This window comes from Scomber scombrus, chromosome 2 (genome assembly GCF_963691925.1).
Source record: "Scomber scombrus chromosome 2, fScoSco1.1, whole genome shotgun sequence".
In the NCBI taxonomy this organism is placed as follows: domain Eukaryota; kingdom Metazoa; phylum Chordata; class Actinopteri; order Scombriformes; family Scombridae; genus Scomber; species Scomber scombrus.
In genome coordinates this window covers 25,813,043-25,835,157 of record NC_084971.1, presented here as the reverse complement: position 1 = coordinate 25,835,157, position 22,115 = coordinate 25,813,043, and the positions used below count along the sequence as shown (strand labels likewise).

General features: G+C 38.9%; 1 protein-coding gene across 2 annotated transcripts in view; it reads right to left on the bottom strand.

Annotated features, from left to right (window-relative positions):
* fat1a (FAT atypical cadherin 1a) overlaps positions 1–22,115 on the bottom strand; it is a 72,628-nt gene that overhangs the window by 34,610 nt on the left and 15,903 nt on the right. For both annotated transcript variants that reach the window (XM_062433651.1, XM_062433643.1), the window contains exons 3-6: positions 20,741–21,055; positions 8,373–8,434; positions 3,028–3,357; positions 1,751–1,967 (exon numbers count right to left, since the gene is read on the bottom strand). In XM_062433651.1, coding sequence (XP_062289635.1) covers positions 1,751–1,967; positions 3,028–3,357; positions 8,373–8,434; positions 20,741–21,055 — 924 coding nt within the window. The remainder of the gene's footprint in view (positions 1–1,750; positions 1,968–3,027; positions 3,358–8,372; positions 8,435–20,740; positions 21,056–22,115) is intronic.

Genomic DNA, 22,115 nt, shown 5'->3' with positions numbered 1-22,115 from the left:
AGAGACACACACAACCAATTTATGAATAAATACACTCATTTTGATGTCATTAACAATCAGTATAAATGCATTTTTCATTTTGACAAAATCCACATAACAGCTATTTTCACAACAATGCAAAATGATGAATGTATGACAACACAATATACACTATAAAAGGATAACACACTCTCAAGAATAAACCATAGTGGATTTAAAAAAGAGCTCTAATTCACACAAGGTATGAAGAGGATGTTTTTTTGGCCCTTTTAATCAGGTCACAGGTTTAAGGCAAAATGTGGCACAATACGATTCAACGACAGCCAACAGGCAGAACTAACACACAATGAAGGATGATCTCTTAATACAGCAATGCCTATTAGGAGATCCCAGCAGCTACCTTCTGCTGTACAGTTGTGGTCACAAGCCATCTGAAGGATGTAAAACATCTCAGTATCCTCTATGCCGTCTTGCAAAAATCCAACCAAACAGAACATTCCAGAGAAAAAGGAAAGCAGTTGCAGAGCACACAGAGAAAGAAGAAAAGAGACATGTCAGTCAGACATTGATTAGATGGAGGAAAGGGTGAGAGGAAGGGAGGAGAGGCAAGCATTTTTGAAAGGAGTCAATTTAAGTCTTCTCATGCATACAGTGCCTATCATACGTTAAAGAAAACACACAAACATTCAAGAAAGGACTAATTAAGTGTTCAACATACATTGGCTAACACACACAAGGCTATAAAATAGTCCCCGTTTGTTATTTATTGATACATAATACAGTCCTATTTTCTAAGAATTCCAATAGAAAATGTAACTTTCCATTCTTAACAGAAGTAGTTTGACATTTTGGAAAATGTGACTTATTCGCTTTCTTGCCCATTGAACACAAAGATTGATACCACACGTATGGCTTTATGCTAAATATGAAGCTGCCACCTTTAGCTGGTTAGCTTAACTTAGCATAAAGACTGGAAGCAGCTGAAACTAGCCTGAAAATTCCACTCTCATGTCTGTACACTAAATATGAAACTAAAACCAGCAGGCAGTTAGCTTAGCTTAGCATAAAGAAAGGAAGTTGGGGGCACAGCTTAAACATTTTCCCAGTAAAACTGCCAGGTGTCATTTTTAAATTTCTTTTTGTTGTTAGTAGGATTAAACAAACAAGATATAGTGTGTTAATTTGTAAAGTTAAGACTGCTGGTAGGATGATTTTTTGACTTTGGACAGAACCAGGCTAGCTATTTCCCCTGCTTCCAGTCTTAAGACAAAGTTTATCACCTACTAGTTCATATTTAGTGTTCAGACAGGTATCAACAGATCAAATAAACTGGAACTCCCAGATTCTCATTTAAAATCACTGACATTTCTAATAAGGCATATAACTAAAGATCCAGCCTTGGAACATAGCCTCAAAAATTCTCAAAAGTATATGTTGTTCACCCTATATGTTTATATAAGGATGATGTTTTGGTATTTCCCAAAATGCCAAAATATTCTTTTTTTAAATCATAATGAATCTTTACATACTGGTTAACATTAGTGAAAGTTAGACATTAGAATAAACATTAGAACATTAACATTAATTGGAATAAAGTCTTAAATTAAGTGTTTTTTCCCCTTATTTCCCAGCCATTTCAACACTAAGTTAGTCGTTTTTTGGGCCCGTAGGTAGATTTTTTCTACCTATGAAGCATTTCTATGACACATAATATTTCTACTGAATGCATGCACACACACAACGACTCAGATGCATGTGTAGGAAGCAGTACCTGTGATTTCAAACCACACAGGAACATCAGAGGATTCGGTGGCTACGACGCCCACCATGTGTGCCACAGGGTCACTTTCCATTACAGAGAAGATGAAGGGGGACTCTTCGAAAAGCAGGGGAGCTGCATCTGCTGGCACTTCGGGTTTGGGAATCCACTCGATATGCAGGCGACAAGTGGAGGATTTCTGAGGACGTCCATTGTCGACGGCTTTAATCTGAGAGAGACAGAGAATGGACGACTCTGTCACACAGTGTTATGCAACATTTCTGTTACAAATGAGTTTGTACACAGCTCTCTGGTGGATTGTCCGTCTGAAACTCCTCAGAAGTAAATATACAGTTATATATATATGTATATATATATATATATATATATATTGTTTGAAGAGATTTTATATAGTAAGGCATAAAAGCATCCCCATACTCTCAGCTGTGCTTATGGCAATTTGAATAATAAAACCTATTGTGGTATTCTTTTGTGATTCAGCCCTTTGTCAGGAGCTCAATTACTGTAAACTGTGGTGAGCAGCATTTTCTTACAGCAGGAAACAAAACATTTGGATGTGTGGAGAGTGGAGACAAAATCAGTATAAAAAAATACACTAATTGTATCAGCATTGTTTTGACAGCAAGCTATGCTGACTAAAGCAGATGTAATATTCCTGCTTTTTTGCCTCACAGCTGGACGACTGACATTAATTTACACATTTATAAAACATTTACAATTCAGTAATCTTAAGATACTCTTCAACATCATCTGTCATGATGAGTGGAAAATAATCTTGTCAAGTGCTGAACACTGTGACAAGGTTTGCTGACAGCCATAAAGACAAGTCCCATCAATTATTGACAAATTGGCTCTCCATGACAAAGGCACCAGAGCACCATGATGAAAAAGAGAACATGCATATGTAGGACATACATCCTACCACACACATTATGACAGTGTTACAATCACATCCTTATTGGATACTGCAGACTGCTGTTTGCAACATGCTCGCTAACATTTTAAATGGTTGCTTTTGCCACAAACTTTCTTCTGCACTTGCTGACCAACATGATGTCTGTGGACCAATTAGTTGTTGGTTTCTCTTACAGTCTTTTTTTTACTGCATTTTCACACAAAAGCAGAGAAACAAAGAGGGATAGAAAACATGGGACGAAGAGGGGAATAAAACAACAAAACAATAAAGAATCATCTGTTGTAAGAATGCACTGCTCACTGAGAGAGTCGCAGGCTGAGGACAGCATGAAGCCCTGGAATCATATACTTACTGTAAGAATGTCATATTCTCCGGCTGAAGAGAACTTCTTGGATGACACCAGGCCAGTCTTGGGTTCAATGAAGAACTTGCCATGTTCATCCCCCTCCTCAATGCTGTATGAGATCTCAGCATTAGGTCCCTCATCACGGTCCGATGCAATGACTCGATACACCGGGTCTCTCTTCATCGCTCTCTCTCGCTCTGGCCTCTCCCGCTCAGGGAGCTTGATCTTATAGATTTTCTCCAGGAACAACGGCCTGTTGTCATTCTCATCGAGGACTTGGACGATGACGCGGACAGTGGTGGATTTAGCAGGAACGCCGTGGTCAGTGACGGTGATCTGAGGAGAAAGGAGAAAGACTTCAGACCAGGCAGTATATGGTCTTAAGGCTTTGGGATAACAACAAAAGGACAAATATCATCTGAAACAGTAAAGTTTTTGTTTGTTTTCTTTTCTGATCACACATAGACACACTTTAGACAACAATAGATACAGTGCTGGATTTTGGACAAGAAGCAATGAAATATGTACAAAAGTTTAGAAAACTACCACTGAATGTTATGTACAACTATCATGGGAATGTGTAAAGCTTCAAGACAGCTGTGTTAGAAATTCATCATTCCAAAGCCTTAAATTAGTCAAAGTAGAGTAAAACAGGAAGCTTGCTTTTTCCCTTCATCATCCTTTCATTCCATTTCTTTCTCAGCGAGTCAGCGTGCTGCCAAAATTTAAGGCAGTTCGCTTTGAGACTTGCTGACAATGTTTTTTTTAAATCACCCTTTTCAGGAAGAAACCAATAGCCTTACTCTTTTCTATACTGGAGATTATTTGTTTGCTTTATTTTCTTGAACTCAATAATACGATCTACATGGTATAATGAATGAATCCAGTCAAACACAAGTCATGAAGTACAGAAAGAACAAGTTTCTTCCCTGTCAAAAAAATCTCTGTCTTATATACCAACCTTTCCAGCAGAAAAGTACAAGACTAAATTGGATTTTAGGCTGTTTTTCAGCCTGGCTGGAGAGAGTGCTGGACTTCAATAACCAGCAATTTTGGTCCCATGGTTGCAAGATTGTTAAGTTCAAGCAACTTTTGTGAGGTCAGATGTAAGAGCAGGACAATACTTCTGGGGCTTTCAGACTCTTGGGCCCCTATTATGGCTTATTTATAACAGTTTCATCTAATTTCATGCAAAAAGGTACACTATCTGTTTTTTTTAAAGCACCCAAAACTGGTGGTTTGTGGGTATTTTTAGACACCATGACAAAATCAGAAGGCTTACTTACAAGTATCAGTTGATACATATTGTACTTAAAATTGAAAAATTACTTTTGAAATTAAGTTATGTAATATTATCTGAATAAGCGAATGAGATTTTTCTTTCTTTCTTTTTTTTTAGATATTAATGAACTCGTTTCTGCCCTGAGGAGGTACTGCTGGTGTATTTATGTAAATGTGGTTTGTTTTATCTGGAGGCTACCATGGGGAATTGAAAACTTCTCTAATCTAAAAAAATGTTTAATATGTTTGCCTGTGATCATGATAACTGCAGTTTGCATGGCAGGAACACTGACAACCCGCCAAGGCTAATTATTTTAAATTAGCTGCACCTCTTCATTTTGTTAGCACCAGCTGCACTGACTCTGCTGCAGTGTGTCATATATGCAAACGAAGATTGTACACTGCTAATATACATTGAGAGTTACAGCCCTTTTCTTTTATAAATCCCAGAGACACCCAGTATGAAAAGATAGTGTCAGAAATGGGGGGGGGGGAATTAATGGGGCCTTAATTTAAGTCATAACATCAAGTGTTGCTAGTGGCCCACTAACGCTTTGTAATTTGTGCAAAGACTTGACACTCATGTCTTCGGACATTCCAGTGCGCAGTTTTAGGAGTTTAATCAAAAGCAAAGAGCCACAGGCTGACCTAAACAAACACAATTTTCATCTTGTTCCAGAAAAAATGGGTTGAAGGGTTGTGCAGCTCAGTGCTGGCAGAGATGTGAGCGTTTCTAGCTTCAAGCCGCAAAATACTGTAGAAGGGCAGAACAAATGTCACAGTCATTTAAAACCATCTGCTAAGTGCTTTCCTAAAAACAGTCAGGAGTCCAGGACCAGGCACACACCATTTGGTTCCATAGTTTCAATTACTAAAGTAATGTGTTTTTGGTTTTCTCGCAGTGTCTGCAGCTGTCTGTGCTACTCACATGAGCTGAATTAATTAAATGGGATAACAAGAAACCTGAGCATGAATGTCTCTCTCAGGGAGGATGTGTTGGTGCCCATCCTGTTTTCTGTTTTCCATCATGATCATATGAGCTATTTGGCCTCATATACCCTATGTAGGGATGGTGTCTGATATCCCTTAATATTTAAATATCTTGAAAATGTGCTCTGTTTAAAATTAAATCAAATTAGATGATAATAAATAGCAATCAGTAACTAATCACAACTACTATGCCTGAGTATACAACAACTATCCATCACCACATGCATCTCTTTGGAACATGTTTATCAAAAGCCTTTGTTTGATAATTAGGCAAACTGCACAAAAGACAGAGGAGTTACACCAGAGGGAGTGTGTCTCTTTGCATCTGCATAACACTGCTGTGAAGCCGCAAACTGAGACGTTCCATTATGCTCTCATTATCCGTTGCAAAACTTCTGGCTAAATCTGACTGATCACATGTGAGTACTGTTTTAATTCAAGTGTTGTTTATTAAAACAACCTGGGAATCCAGATAAACTGTGCACGACTTTGCGTGTTTGTTAGTTACTGAGAATAATACATGTATATTGCACTTGGCTATAATATTGGTGGTACTCAGCAGTTCCACAGCAGTTGTTTAAATGGTGGTTTGTTTACATTGCACAACTTGCTCTTTATTTAATCTACACAGAGAAATAGACCGTGTTCCTTTGTTGTAGGATTACTTGCTCAGTCGTTTATCAAGGAAAATGCTACATAAATTGTTTCAGCTTCTCTCACGTAAGGGTTTGTTGTTTTCATCTATTTTTTTAGCATTGGAAATGTAATATCATTTGGTTATGGACAACATTTTTTTGACATTTTATAGATTAAATGATTTATCTGAAAAATGGACTGAGTAGAATGTAATATCCTAGTGAAATAATCTAGACTAGCAACCTGTCCAGAGTGTACCCTGCATCTTGCCAAATGCATGCTGGGATAGGCTCCAAACAACAGATGTGAACAGCCCATTCACCCCTGCTTTTCCATTATAATGTTCTCTCCGCAGTCCCAGGCCTGAATCCTCAGCATGTCCTGGCATGTCCCACTTTTGCTATTTACCCCCCCCCCCCCCCCCCCCCCCCCATCCCCCTCCAATGGAGGCCTCTCATCCTGCCGCTAGAGCCCACACTCAGACCATCAAGAGCAGCTTTGCCTTTTCTCAAATTCCCCCGCTGCCTTTCTGCCTTTTAGCTCTCTCTCTCTTTCACACACAGGCACACGACTACCAACCCCCATCCGTCTCATCATAAAAGCTGAAGGCCCCCCCGTGCTCCCTCCACCTCCTCTTGGCATTTGGTGCAAACAATGCTGACACAGCCCCCACCCTAATTGCTCCACATGTTCCAAATGGCCCTACATGCTTCGTTTCTTCTTCTACAACAAGATAGCACAAAAACTTCAGCAAACTAGCGAGGACTTGATTGTGCCTTGCTCGGCTAGTACCCAGTCAACACACAAAGGCATGTACACACACATGTATTCTTCTGAGTCATGATTAGTCCTCGATAAGTTGCCCTGAGGATACACTGTGAGGTGTATGTGTGTGTGTGTGTGTGTGTAGGGAGGGAAGATTGTAGGCTTTAGGGGTCTGTGCTGCTCCATAAATGTGCAGCCCAATAAAGAGCTTCCTGCTGGATTCCCAATAACCGGTGACCAACACACACAAACTTCTTAAGTTGCCATGGTTACACCTCCTTCAAGGCTGTGTTCACTCAACCAATTTCTTCCTATTTAGGTCAAAATTGCTTGCTTTAAATTACCCCTAAAACACATATACATATTAAATACTAATGCGCAAGAGAAACTTTTCATTTGTAATCTTTCTAAAAAATGTGGGTTCTTTGTGCCCTGCGATTACAATCTATGATTAATCATTATAATCTTCAGTAAAAATCATTACAAGAGAAAGAAATATTAGCATGAAGAGACCAGGAGTGTTGAATTTGGCTTAACATAAAAGTCTACTAGACTCAGAGCTCAGTGTTTAATGTGGTTATTAAATGTCTGTCTGGAGGCCTTTTGTCAAATGAGACAAATGAACAACATTCATGAGCTCAGCTAAGGCGGGAATTAACAATTTTTTTATTTTTTTTTTGCAGACACAAAGACACCAATTACAACCTAGTAATTTAACAGCTTTCAGCCACATGTTGGAAGTAGCAATTCTATGTCTACAGTAAACCGCTAGATGGAGGGTCTTAAAGTTTGCATAGGAACCCCTCCAGACTCTGATATCCAGAGGCTTTTACAAATTCAACAGGTGTTGTACAAAAGATTACATTTTATTATTTTTTCTTACGACTTTGTTATTTACTTCTCAAACAAGAGGACAATTTCATCAGCTAAACATTCCACTAAAGGAAAACCGTCTTCCTTTACTCCCCACTTGCATCCCTGTCATTTATTCTCAATCCTATAATGCAATTAGTGCAGTGTAATATACAATCAGAGTATGAAATACAACACTGCTCTGGCACCAGATGCACCCAGCATTAACCGTCACCCAGTGATCACTGAATGGTGCAACTTCTAACGGTAATTAAAAGCCGTCCAATCTGCTCGCTGTCAGCACCGGAAACACAATTAAAACAACTATTATCAACCTTGGTTCTGTGGCAAGAAAGAGGGAGGGAGGTATCAGGAGAGAACAGAGCCGGGCTCAATTAAAACCCACAAGTTTAAACATTGGCCTGTTGGTTTGACGGCAGTTTCCTGTCCCAGCTTGCTCCATCCACGAGACGGAACAGTGGGAAAGAACAAAGGAACAGTCACCACGATCTCCCGCACGCCTCCCACCACTCCCCTCCTACCCCATCCGGAAACCAGCACAAGGAGGAATTATTCCAAAAGGTCCCTTCTTGCACATGCAGCGAGACTTGTTTTTGTTGATAACATGCGGCACTCAGCCAAAACTGGCTGGAAAACATTAAGAAACAGATTTTTTTAATATTAAGAACTACATTTGTTGACCTTGATGGTTTCTGGTTATCCTCTTACCAATTCATTTTCGCACATAAATGAGACAGGCTGACACTGACCCTACTCCAATGTTTGTTTCCATAGGTGTTGAAAATCTGCCAAAATAAAGAGCTTACCTCAAGAATGTGCTCATCTTGCTGCTCTCTGTCAAGTCTCCTTGAAGTAGTTGTAACCAGACCTGTTGGAACCAATCAAGAAGAAGAAAATGAATTATACACATACAGAATTAATTATATAGAGAAACAACCAAGTGAACAAGTGTGCATTGCTCTATTTTATATGTTGAGACAATAAGTAAAAAGAAATGTCAGTACAAAGATGTAAAATATATGATTAAAGTACTTCAGATACAGTCTCTCCATTACATGGTTCATTCCTCAGTAAGCACTTTTTCTTTTATAACATTTTTATTTAAGTTAGAAGGATTTCTGTCCTAAATGTTCATGTAATGTGTTATATATAAAAAAAAAATTATATCAGCCATTAACAGTTACCACATTTTTTAAACTGTCAAATTTCAATATTATAAGCCTCACAAATCCCATATCGATTGGTTATATGCTGCTACATTACTAGATGTTGTCTTCTCCCCCTTAATTAAAAACACTTTGACTACACTGCGCCTATACAAAAGAAACTAACAATGTTGGATTGATAAAACTTAAAAAAGCAATCCCTCCATTCACAGTTGGGTGACATAATCTGAGCTCATCAGTCGCCTATGAGATAAGTGTTTGCATCTGGAGAAGTGTTCTCCCTGTAAATTGTCCCTGTTTTTGGTCAACAAAGTTGCCAGACAGCCCACCACACACTGTCTTACATATGTGAAATATCACAAAGCTCTGCAAATAGTGCCCAAACAGCAGCAAAGCCTTAACACCCTGCTTTTAGTTCTTCCACAAGCTGAATAAATAGACAGCCAGTCAGACACAGCCCGCAGTCCTGAGTACTTTTTGAAACACAGAAAAACAAACTTCAGAAAAAAATCCTGCTGTTTGTTGAAGTGTTTCAAGAGTCTTTTTCAGCTCTATCATTCAGCTTAAGCAGGAGGATTGATGTCTTGTGACATCAATCACACAAAAGGAACTTTGTTAAGCTAGGCTTTTACAAAAGTAAAAATAAAACAAGCTTGAGTCTTGAGTTTGTTGCTAATCCAATTTTGAATCAAATTCACAAACATAGGGAAGAAAAGAGAAGAAAAGGAGGGGTGGATCTTGCTGCATGACTATGTTATAAGCAGCGTTCTGTCCTCACTCCCAGTGTAATTGCAACTTTGTAGAGACACTGAGTGTAGAGTACACATGCCAACTACAACCGCACCAGAACTGTCTGCTTGCCACACTGCGCCTGATTAGCATAAAGCAAAGGATTTCCGAAACCCAAACCCATCAATGGCACATATGCCTGCAACGAGAATAGCAGGCCACAACTTACAGGTCCTGAAATAGACCTCCCTCAGCACTGCAATTGAGGCATATGAGCAAGTTTGCCCCCTGCCCCCCATCCTCTCTTTCTTAGGCTTTATTTAATCTTCATTGAGATAGGAAGGAACAGCTCTACTCAAATTCAGTAAGATAAAAATAAAGAACACCAAATAAGAACCAGACTTTTCTTTATGTGCACATCATGTTTTTTTTCTCCATTAACTTACAGGGCAACACATTTAATTAAAGCTGCAAGCAGCGATGAACGGGCCCTCGGCCCCCCATGCACGTCGGGCTGTGGCGCAGTCGGAGGGTGCATAGGTAGAAGTCTTCATACGCAGGCTTTTATTTGACGTCGCATGATCTGGTGAAATAATACTGCCTGTGTCCACTATGTGGCGCTAGAGATCACCCACCAATTATATGTCATGTTGTAGTGTATGATGTGGAGAACACATCCTGTAAATTTCATATAAATCGGATGTTTGTCATATGAGGCTGACTTCCTGTGTCCAGTAGGTGGCGCTGTGTATATGACACAGTATTGATGCATAGACGTGTTCAGGGCGGTACCCTATACATGCGTGATTAATTTGGTGTAGATCGGACAATGTCTGTAGGAGTTATAAGGATTTCCTGCTTTTTGGCGAAGGATCGTATGGAGAAGGAAATTGTCGGCAACGCCACGCCCAAACCGAATCCCTAATCAGAACGTTTTTGATAACTTTTCATCTCCAATGTCTCAAGATGATTCTGTGCAAATTTAACGTTGGTCGGATTAAATCCCTAGAACAAGTTCACTCAAATATGATGCCACGATCGGCAGCAAAATCAATAATTTGATTCAAATTGGCCGACTTCCTGTTGGTGTTATGGTATGGCTCCAAGAGACTTTTTGGTGCGACTTGACATGATGTGCATGTCTACCAAGTTTTGTTTGTCTACGTCAATCTGAGTTGAATCTTCAATTTTTAAATGTTCTAGGGGGCGCTTTTGAGCCATTTTGCGTCACCCATTTCCACGATCCTTAAAATATCAAATGTTTCGCCAGAACGGACATGATTGCAAGTTTTGGTGAGTTTTGGGCCACGTTTAGGCTGTCAAAAAGGCGATCACTTTGTCAGAAAAAAAGTCAGAAAAATAATCCTTACAATTAAAATCGGTCCTCGCACTTTCAGTGCTCGGGCCCTAAATATATATTATAAAATAGCATTGACTGCAGGAGCAAATATGAAAAAAAAAGAATCTGCTGCTATCCTGAGGTTCTGACAGTGTTACATACACCTCCCCTAAGTTCTGTCAACATTGACAACACAAGTAAAGATTAGTATGTTTACAACATGAACTGCTGGAATGTCTGCAAGCAAGTTAGTTGAGGATCAGCATCAGTTACAAGGACTTGCGAGCTATGGATTATTACCATCAATGTTAATAGTTCTGCTGTGCCACATCAAAACAGACCGCACTGACTAATTATTCATGTGCTTTAGCAAGGCTGGAGCTGATGGATAATGTTTTTAAGCTCCCCTGTGTGCTGTATTAGGTCACTCTCCTCTCTGTATATCATAGAGCAGCATACAGATGACAACATTAACCATTAACCATGCCCAGTCAAGGGCTTTGATTTATCATATCTCTCCAAATCAGCTGCCTGATCAAAACTTGGCAAGATATAACATACAGATATAACAGACAGACAGCTTGTAAAGAAAACAGGATATTGCCAGTAGGGAAGCACATCTCAGCTACAAACATAGCATTAGTAAAACCAATGGAATCATATCGCAAACCAAATGGCTTTTATCCAAAGTCTATTTTGGAAAGTAGAAATTTGGATTTCGTTACAGTCCAATTTCACCAACATAATTTTCAGCATGAAGATGAGTAAACTACATGGGGTAGCACGTTACTGACTGCAGTTTGTTTATGACTACTCGTGCATGTTCAAAGCGCACTTCTGTCTGGTTCAGCTTTAATCTCTCTTTCTCTCCTTTTTAAGAGCGACAAAGAGTGCACAAGAGAGAGGAAACAATCAGGAAAGCAAAACTCAACTGGAACAAAAACGTTAGATGGTTCGTATTTCCTTGTGGTTACTCACAGAAACCCTCAAGTAGTGAGCACGCTCAGATATCATTTGTCCATAGTGTCACATATGGAAAGATGTTGGAAATATGAGCATGTTTCATATGAGCGGGACTCTTTCTAAATACAGTCGCACCTTAGGAAACAGCAGGGTGCCGACCTTCTCACAGCAGGGCGGCGACACTTTCTTGACACATATTGAATGCAAAAGAAGAGAGAGCATCCGTCTTTTGCAGATTCCTCCTGTCAAAGTGTCAGCTAGTGGCATTTTCTTAAATTTTTTATGATCCCTGGTTAAAACATTTTTTTAAGGCTCTATAGTGGAATTTTGATGGAGAATGGAGGCCAACATCTGCTACAAGATGTAGAGAGGAGAACCAAACATCAATCAGTAACGCAAAGAATACGTTGCATCTACTCTGGGTGAATAAAGCTATTTTGATGCATGATGTGTTGTGGATTAAAATGCTTTTTGTTTGCTGTTGTTCCATTTTTGTCTGACAGGCTGTCAGCTCAAACTTGCAGCCCACACAAGCGCTCCAAGAACTGATGCCACTTTCAGAAAATCTTACATCAAAATTATAATCTATTTAAACTTATCCTTAAAGTTATTCTTAAAAAAGTATACACACTTACCAGCAATAGTCGCCGCTGGTACAAGTGTTCCATCCAATAAAGGTGCATACCTCTCTATCTATACCTAAACGTTAAGGAACTGTAAAATCATTGGTTGGTAAGCCAGAGCTCACCAAAAAAGTCTGCACTTCTAACCCACAGGCTTTGTCCCAACACACACATATAAACACACACGTACGCACACAAAAGCCATCCTCAGGCGTGGGCTGAGCGCTGGGCCGACAGTAATTATAGCCATGCTGTTTTGAGAGGGGGAGAAAAACAACAGCAAAGTAGCAGTGGCACTCTCAACCATGTCCTTGAGCGCTAGACCCACTGCTCCAAAATGGAGGCCTGGAGAGAGTTAAGGAGTCTAGGACATTGTCGGGCTGGTTCATGCCCGGCATTGCTGCTGTGATTAGCAGTCTTGAGAGTGACACACATATTTATTTGACACACATTTAGCTGTGACTCCAGACAATCGGGAATGCGCTGGGTAGCTAGACATTCAATTGTAAAGTCTTTGAAATACTTAGACTTGTTGTTGTTGTTGTTGATGAAATGACACAAAAATATATTATTTGAAAACTTGCTATTTGTCTTTTGTGAGCGGAAAAAAACTTAACACAGACTGCAAACATTTATTATTCTAACATCAAATGTTAGACGCTCTTGTGAAGCCATCAATACAATAAAATTCAAACTGTGGAACGCCCAAAAGCCACATGAATGTGGGAGTTTAAGAAGCGATTGGTATATCGAAGTGGAAGCTGTTTGTTCCTTTCTTTGTAACCACGTCTTGCAACACTGCTTGCTACTGACCCTCCCCTTTTATTGAGAAGGGAAGCAGTGCTTGGAATTCCATTTATAAATCCACTTAAAACTTGAATGGATTTAAAAGTCTGCGTAGTCCAACTACCATACTGTTGAACTTGACAAATGCAACAAAGAGAGGCCATTTAAGCTTATGCCAATTTATACATACATCAAGTCTTTGTAAAAACGAGTAGAGGGCATTTAGCGGGGAAGACTTGTTTACATTAGGATTGAGATATCTCAGCACCTCACAGCTGCAAGGCTTATTAGTAATCTGAAAAGACAACCACGTCATGGAAGAGTTGGAGCTGTAGGGGGGATTCAGGTTCCTGAATGCTCCTGAAAGTGAATGTTATGTGGAGTTGTCTAAATGGATGGGACATTTGGAAGCCGTGGAGCAACAGAGTTTAGATCTCTATCTTTATATGTACACATTAGCTCTGGGAGGTAACAAAGACAAGGCATTATAGGTAGTAACAGTAAGAGATTGTGTCTTTCATATTTGTGGATTATGGTGGATTATTCGGTTCTGATAGATTTTCAGTACATTTACGTGCACTTAAAATACCAAGTTACTGAGTGAAATCAGGTTATGCAGGTAATGTGAGACTGCTTTTACATGCACTGTAGTAACATGGTCAGTGATCAGATTTCTACCCTAACCCGACCTCATTTTGAAAGTATTAGTTGCTCATTTGAACTCTATTAGTTTTAGAGGAAGCTGCTTCCTGATGTTTGTTGTGAGTGTCTGTGCTGTCTGAATTTTATAAATAGTTAAATGTTTACCAATGTTAACACTGATACAGCGTCATTTCAGTTATGCGTGTTCTGCTTTGTACAGTGGTTTGACAACTATACTTCGGTGATGCAAAATTATTATTATTGTTATTTGATGGATGCATCACCTCAATCTCATGTTGATAGTGATTCATTCAGAAGGGTACGACTGCTGCCAGTACAGCCCACAGGAGAACAACAGAATATATCAACAATATCATCAATGGTTATGCTACTCAATATTTGTGTTTTCAGATAATAATAATAATAGGCCAGTATTAACAGGGCCAGTTTTAAAATATGAGAGGGGCTTATAGAAGTCAGTTAGGACAATGGCATTGTTACTTGGCTCGTCTTTTTGTAGGAGTTATTATTTTCATTTCTTAAATTGTGATCATGTGTTTTTGGATTTCAGGATTGTATTGTGTAGTTTCTATATTGAATGTCTTGTGCTTCTTTATGTTTCTTTGTTTTTTGACATCTTGGGACCATGTTGGACCATTTTTGTTTTTTTGTGTCTGATAATCCAAAAATAAAATCAATGAATCATTCAAGCAATGGAAACATTACATTAATATTTATTTAGACTTCTAGTAGCTACTAAGTGTGAGTTTCGGTTTAAGTGAGGTTTTGGGTTAAATCAATTTGTAATAACAGAACGCATCGCTCTGAGTAATATTTCTCTTCTTTAGTACACTCGCTGTTACCTTCCCTGTTTCATGGCTTTTGGTCCTGCACATGCATACTTGCAAAAAGCTGATTAGAAGCCCGATTACCGGTATCAGCTAGGGAAATCGGGCTTGTCTAATCCCCGACCATGGTTACGGAAATCAGGTTTCTCGTTTACGTGACATTTAAGAAATCTGCTTATAGAAGATAGCCAACTGTAACCCGGTTACTTGAGTGTATGTAAACACTCACTTTGTCTGATGTAAAGAATCTGTTGCTTTTTTTAAAAGTTGTTTTCCTTCATAGACTTTAAATAATAAATAATAATAATAATAATAACTTTGGTGGTAATTCGGCATCTGTCAAATCCATGAAAATGTAAATCCATTCAAGTTGCGTTGTTGGCGTGTTATAAGAATGAAGCAGAATTATTAAGTTCTGGAAAGGCAGATAAGTGATATGAAATCCAACCCTTAGTGTATAAATGTAGAACCCACATGGACAGAGACCATACTGTATATACACTTGTAGGCATTAACATGTCTTTAAATAAGTGTTTTTTGTAAATGTACAATTTTGTTATGTATTGAGTTGCCTTTTTGCCTTCTTCATTTGAGCATATGTGATGTGTTATAAAACAGACAATATCCTAGTATGTTATTCATTGTAGATCTGTGCTTTTTAATTTAAAGGCATTTTGTACAAACCACATCTTAAGTGTGTTCGTGTATGATTCACTTGAGTAGGTGAGAACGCCCTAATCGCATTTTGATGTGCACCAACAAGAGCGACCTGGTCCATTTAACAGAAGTGTCTCAGAGCACTTCAACATTAACCTTTAAGCAGGAAAGATCTCCAATGTAAAAACACTCAAACTTAAACACTGCATACCGTAGGCTGACTGTGTAGCGATATGGTGATGTCCTGGATAAAGTTCAAGTTTTGGTCTACCTCATTTGACTGCAGCATGCATGTGGAAAATATGACCAACTAATCAATAGCATTATTAAAAGGTGTAACTTTATCTTTAAAATGTGTTGATGGCACAGAAGGCTGTAATGGTTACTGTGCTCTTCTTTTCCTTTTTTTCCCTACACCAAACATACAGGTCTATTGGGCCAAGTATTGCATATTCACTGCTTTTAGGCCTTGAGGTGGGTCAACTACCCCATAATAGTTTTACATTAATATATCAACCATCAATTTGCATTTCATGAATCCTACTTAGGCAGTTGTGTTTTTATAAGGTCGAAGAAGTCAGTCAATGTTTATTCATGCACCTTTTTGAAGGACTGCCATCTTTTAACTGAATTTCTGAGTAAATCTTTTTCATATTTTTTTTCAGTTGGAACATCACATAATTTATTGTCTTCAAAGTAGAGTAAGTATAATCATAAGATTCAATGATAATTCCAGAGACTAACACTGCCAAGCTGTGGCAGTCATTCTCTTTAAAAAAAAAAAATACATAAATAAAATTCAGTCTTGAAACAGTAGTCCCAGGTCAGATTTGCTTATCCAAAAATATTGGGGCTGAATTTAAGTCTTGAGAGGAAAATCTGTTGGGTTTTTTTTTTTCATTATCACATTTTCTTCTCACAATCTCTTTTGAGAGCTGTGACAATTGTTTGGCCCCCAAATGACCATAAACATCAGGAAGTTGTTGGAAGTATCCATTTCCTCTCTCACTTCCTCTGATAATAGCCGGAGCTTTGGTAAACCACTGATAACACCAGTGTGTGTGTGTGTATGTTTTTTTCTTTCAAACAGAGAAGGCGTTACGGAAAGTTGATATGAGCACCACGAAAGTAGATGATTCGCAGCTGCAAATCCCAGTGGCTATGAGCTGTTCCTGTTTGCCCTCACCTTTTCATTCAACCCCCAAGATGATAAATGCACATAAAACCTCTGGGAGGTATCCAAGCTTGCCAAAGCATTACCCACGGCATTCCTTTACAATTGATGACAATGAGCTGCTGGCTCCAGGTGGAGAAAAGGGATGGGCTTAAATTGTTCAATACTGCTGTAAGAATTCACCTGGGTGTATCTTTCCACATTTTGGTTCACCACTGGAATGAACACTGCCATTAAAGGGCAAAAATGATCAGGTATAGACAACCATGTCCTATTAAAGGCATCTTACTGTCAGTTATAACTATACCATTGTCTGGTGACGAATACAGATAGGTACTGTTATTATAGGGCAGGGTTTTTCAACTGGCTTTTGGTGCTCCAAACACTAATCTCATAAGTAAGGTTGACACAGACTAATGATAATTAATGCTATAAAGGCAATAGATACTATTTGGACAATTAAAGTAGCTTTACAAAGTACTAGATGACAGAGAAAGGTAAAATAAGTTCAACAGGAAGTAGAGTAATGCCCATTCAGCAAGATAAGATCGCTATCGTAGTGATCTTTGCTGTAATTTTCTCACCCCGACTGAGATATGAAGAACTTCCTGTGTGTGTGTGTGTGTGTGTGTGTGTGTGTGTGTGTGTGTGTGTGTGTGTGTGTGTGTGTGTGTGTGTGTGTGTGTGTGTGTGTGTGTGTGTGTGCTGGGGGTGATTCGACTACATGTTCTGCTTGGTTACCCTTTCCTAACAAGAGCATGTCCTGGCATAAGAGCTGTGTGCAAAGTCCAGTAAGTCATAGCACTGTAACAGTATTACAGAGAACAAAGAGAGAGAGACAGAGTGTTTCACCAGGTAATGAACACCACTCACTCTTTCACAGAAAAAATGGTCAACTCGTGTCAACAACCTCAAACGAACTAGCAAAGAGCTCTGTCTGACAACTCCTTTATGAAAAGAAAATAAACCTAGACAGCCAGTGGGCTGGCCATCTCAAGTGCAGTATGTGTAGAAAAAAATATCCTTTTTTCTAAACGTACAGTAATAAACAATCTATGATTACTCTACAATACAACTAAGTGGCATTTTACACAGCACATACAATTATGTATCTGCCTGTCTCGCACTCTCACATATCCTGTTGTGATCTGTTAACTACAAGCCTATGAGGCTTTATCCAGGAAACAATTCTCCCCAGCCGTCAAGTAAACGCTGAGGAACAACTGCAGTCAAGTCTGTGGGTGGGATGAGATCTGTGCTACCACACAGCTGAGCATTGGTTCATCTTTGAAAAATTTTGACCCCAACAGCATTATTCAAATTCGCTGATCTAATACTGATTTAGAACACATAATTCATATCCAGCTGACTGGCACAATTTTTACTCCATACAGCTCTGCCTCATTTTTTTTTCTCTCTCTCTTCTCCAATCCTTTCAAAAGCAAGGCTATATCAAGCCGTTAAGTTCTGAGCTTTCCAATGTTGGGATTGCTATACTGCATGCTAGAGAAGAGCTGGCCCTGCACACTAATGACAAACTAAAGTCAGAGAACAGCCAAAACAGCGGGACTTGTTTACTTGGCAGAAATAAAATAGGCCTAAGCCTTTCATCCTGAGCTTTACTGAGCCAATGTGGGTCTGTGTGGAAAAAGGGCAACCATCGCCACCCAAGGCGTCAAGAGAAGCCTTCATATGTGTTTGAAGCTTGACAGGCTGCTTGGAAAGCAGCACAAGGCCATAGCCCATGTTAAAGGGCTAGTTAGCTAGCTTGGAACACATGCCTAGTAAGTTCAAAAACCCACATACAAAACATAGGCCTTAACGTCTTTTCCTTTTTCCCACCCCTTTATAAAGCTTTGTAGATACGCCAAGACAGGCCCTATGCTTCCAATGCACTTTTAGAACGTGTAATTACAGAGACTTGCATGTAGCAAATTTAAACATTTTCAAAAACCTGTAATATGCGGTGAGAATGTCATACTGAGTTGATAATGTGGAGAGATAAAGCCTATTTTGATCTCATTTAATACCACAGATATAAAAAAAATAAAACATTATTTGTAATCATTCAGGAAAATAAAGTACAATTCTGAACTAAAAAGAAAATGGCTGCTTAAATGTTGCTGTGTTTTAAACGGGCACTCTACTTAAATCACTGTCTTTTCAAGTAGTCAATTACACTTGGCTGCCTGTTTTCTCTTCCCACCTACCTCTCCACTTCCCCCTCTCTGCCAGATTCTTCAAAAACAAAGAAGGAAAACACAAAAAATCTAACCAACAGAGCAGCGATTTAATGAAGTTTTCTTTGTCTAAAACAGTCTTTGTTGAACCTGACGCAAGGGGCTCTGGTGTCCCACTGATAAAAGTTTTAACATGCTTTGATATGCATGAATGGGTCTTATCCTTATGCCTCAGTGTCCTCTGTATACCCAGTTTTTTTTTTTTTTTTTTCAGAGCTCTTCTGACACTTATAAAAACAAACCACGTAAAATTACAGTGCATTCTACTGTAAAGAGGGTCTGCCCACAGTGGACTTGACCATAAGCTTCATAAATACTTTGTAATCGTAGGAAATATGAAATATTTACTTCAAATATGTGAGAAGAATGTATTCAAATCCCATTTAATTCAAGATCTTATGCATATTCTTTTTTACAGGTTACCCATCTATAAAAGGGCAAACAAGCAGAATATATCTGTATATATAAAGATATTTTCTTTACACCTCAAGTTCTGCCTTCATAGTTAAAAAGTGTTATGTATGACTGCTTTTTTGAAAGATAAATATTCGATTTCCATTTTTTTGCATCACAGGCTTCTTATCAGCATATGTAAGCTGATCTTGTCATGCATGCAGACAAAACACCAACCTTATGTGTCTGCATACCTAAGGTTTTCTTCTGTTTTAAATGTATTTCTTTTCATTCTTTTCCTGTCCATTGGGGAGTGCCCAGTACTACTGTGAGGCTTGTTCGGGAGGCATGCTGCATGATGAATCCTTATTTGGTCAGAAAATTCACATTGCTACTTCTAACAAAAATAACTCCAGTTTGTTGATGTGACTACCTTGGGAAACAGGACCACACACATCAGTATGGACAAATTGGAGCAACTGTTTCACTACCCTTTCCTCATTTCAGTTTAATGAACACTTGCATTTAAAGCAATAAGAGGCTAGTCTGTGAGCTAGGTAAGAAAGAAAAACAAATTCAGTAATTGGCACTTTTACAGACAGAAGAGTTTAACCATCTCAGTTTGCTTCTAAAAGCTGTGCTGGTCAAAATGGATGTTCTCGATTTGTTTGTTGCTTTGTTTATATCTTGACAATCACTCAGTGAGGTAAACTTAATAGCTCTAAGTGGGTTTAAAAATGAATGTAGGTGGAATTTTTCAGTGGAAACAATCTAAATTCTGCATCTCACAAAACAGAAAAACAAAGTAAATTCACAGAAGGACTCTGCCTTTACATGGAACTTTACTTTACACCTATTGCAAGTATTTTCTCTGCCATTCAACTAAACATAGCCTGCTACAGCAACTTTATAAGAACCCAATAAATTATTAATCATCACACCATTTCCAGAGTACCAAATGAGAACACGCTTTAGAGTGTGAGAGTGGAAAAACCCCTGTAGGCTCAACCCACTCTCATCCTAGGTTAAAATATTGTGTTCACACTGCTCTTCTTTTTCACGAGAAGGAAAACAGGAAGTTCACAGAAGCTCATCGGCTAGTCAGCAATGTACTACAGTATATCTCACAACCTGCCCTAAAGTCTCAAAGGATAGTTCAATAAGAATAAGAACCATTCTTTGCGCATGTTTGACACATTTGTGATGTTTAAGGTAGCTGATGCCCTTAAAAAATGTTAGCTACATGCATTTGCCTCGTCTGTTCAACCTTTATATGCATCAGTCAGCTAGTAAATCTCAGTCAATCTCTGCTTACATGAAAAGCAGATGTGACTTTAAGACTGTAAAACAAGCTATTGTAGTTAATATTTAATTGTTTGGACGTTTGGTGAGATACACTGTGTGCCAGCAAAAATGCTACCTTTCAAAGCTACACTCGTGGGAACTGATTGCTTTGTAGTAGTTGTAATTTTCTCTCTCAAGCTAGCAGCCATATTCAAGATTAGCATTTGCCCTGGATTACAATATAAGCTTGTGACTCAGAGCAGAGACTTCCTGCTCTGAGGGTGTAATTTATCATGGCGTGCAATGTTATCCCAATAACTGCAGTCTTACCTGTCCTGGCGTTGATGGTAAAGAAACCCTGGGGATTGCCACTGGTGATTCTGTAGGTGAGTTTATCACTGGCCTTGGCATCTGGATCAACTGCTTCTATCTGGATGATAGACACATCTTTAGGGGAGTTCTCCATGACAGAAGGGTAGTAGACAGGTTCGGAGGTTTGCGGTGCATTGTCATTGACGTCCTGCACTTCGACGTAGACCTCGACAAAGGCAGAGAGCGGCACCACGCCACGATCCATGGCATAGACTGTGAGCCAGTAGTGAGATGTGGTCTCATGGTCCAGCAGTTCTTGTGTTCGAATAATACCTAAGAGATGAGAAAGACATAAACAAACTCTTCAGTCGGCATCGAGTCAGGTAACATTTTTATGTACAACACACTTTTTGTGTTATGAGTTATCAATTTCAGGACATGAAGAGAACAGAAGCTTATATAGCAGCTGCACCTGACCATGCAGAGGTAGAGGCTGGTTGAAGAGAGCTTGACTGAAACATGTCAAGGTGCTATATTAACAACAACCAGCCAGTGCCTCCTGTTAACATTCACTGGCAGGGAGTTTTTTGACTGCCATGTGGGGGCTGTAGCCTTCAGCTGAGCAAACAAAAGAGCTCCCAGAGACATGTGAGTTGTAGAGGTTGACAATACATAACATTGAAGAGTGGAGGATGGGTAGATTTAACAAAGTGAAAGAACTAAAAGGAAATATATGAAAATATGTGACTAATAGATAGATGGAAACTGGCAAATGCCAACCTACGTTGAAATGCAGTATGCAACAGGGTTAAATAGCACAAACATGTTTTTTTTAAATATTCCTTAAAATTCCTTTACCCTCATGAAACACAACGAAGATGTATATGTTTTGTATCTATTAAGTAGATTTTAATGACATAAAAACACTATGTAGGTCTATAGGACACAGACAATCCTGCTTGACCTGTAAATATACCATCTGTCGACACTAGTTCAGATGTTTAAATGTCTAAAACCGTGTGAATGTTAGTGCAGGTCTGAGAAAAAGCTAACAGGAAAGTTCACAGGAGTAAATTTGCTTTAGTGCTTTTCATCCACACCCGACCCCACTTACAAGCACTCACCAGGTGCTCAGTAGGTTTGCACTGTAGAAAAGGGATAAGTGTGTGTGTGTGAGTGTTTGCATACATTCCCATGTGTGTGTTTAAATAGGTGTAGGGGTGCTTCAGTTTGAAGGATATGCGTTTGCTTGAGAAAAGTGTTATTCATGTACATGCAAAGTAATTATTCATCTTTAACTAATCTGATTACTGCTCCTGTCATATAAATTATTTGACTTAAATCAGAAACAAATAAACTGATTCAAAAATCTGAATGGACCTAAATCTGTCAA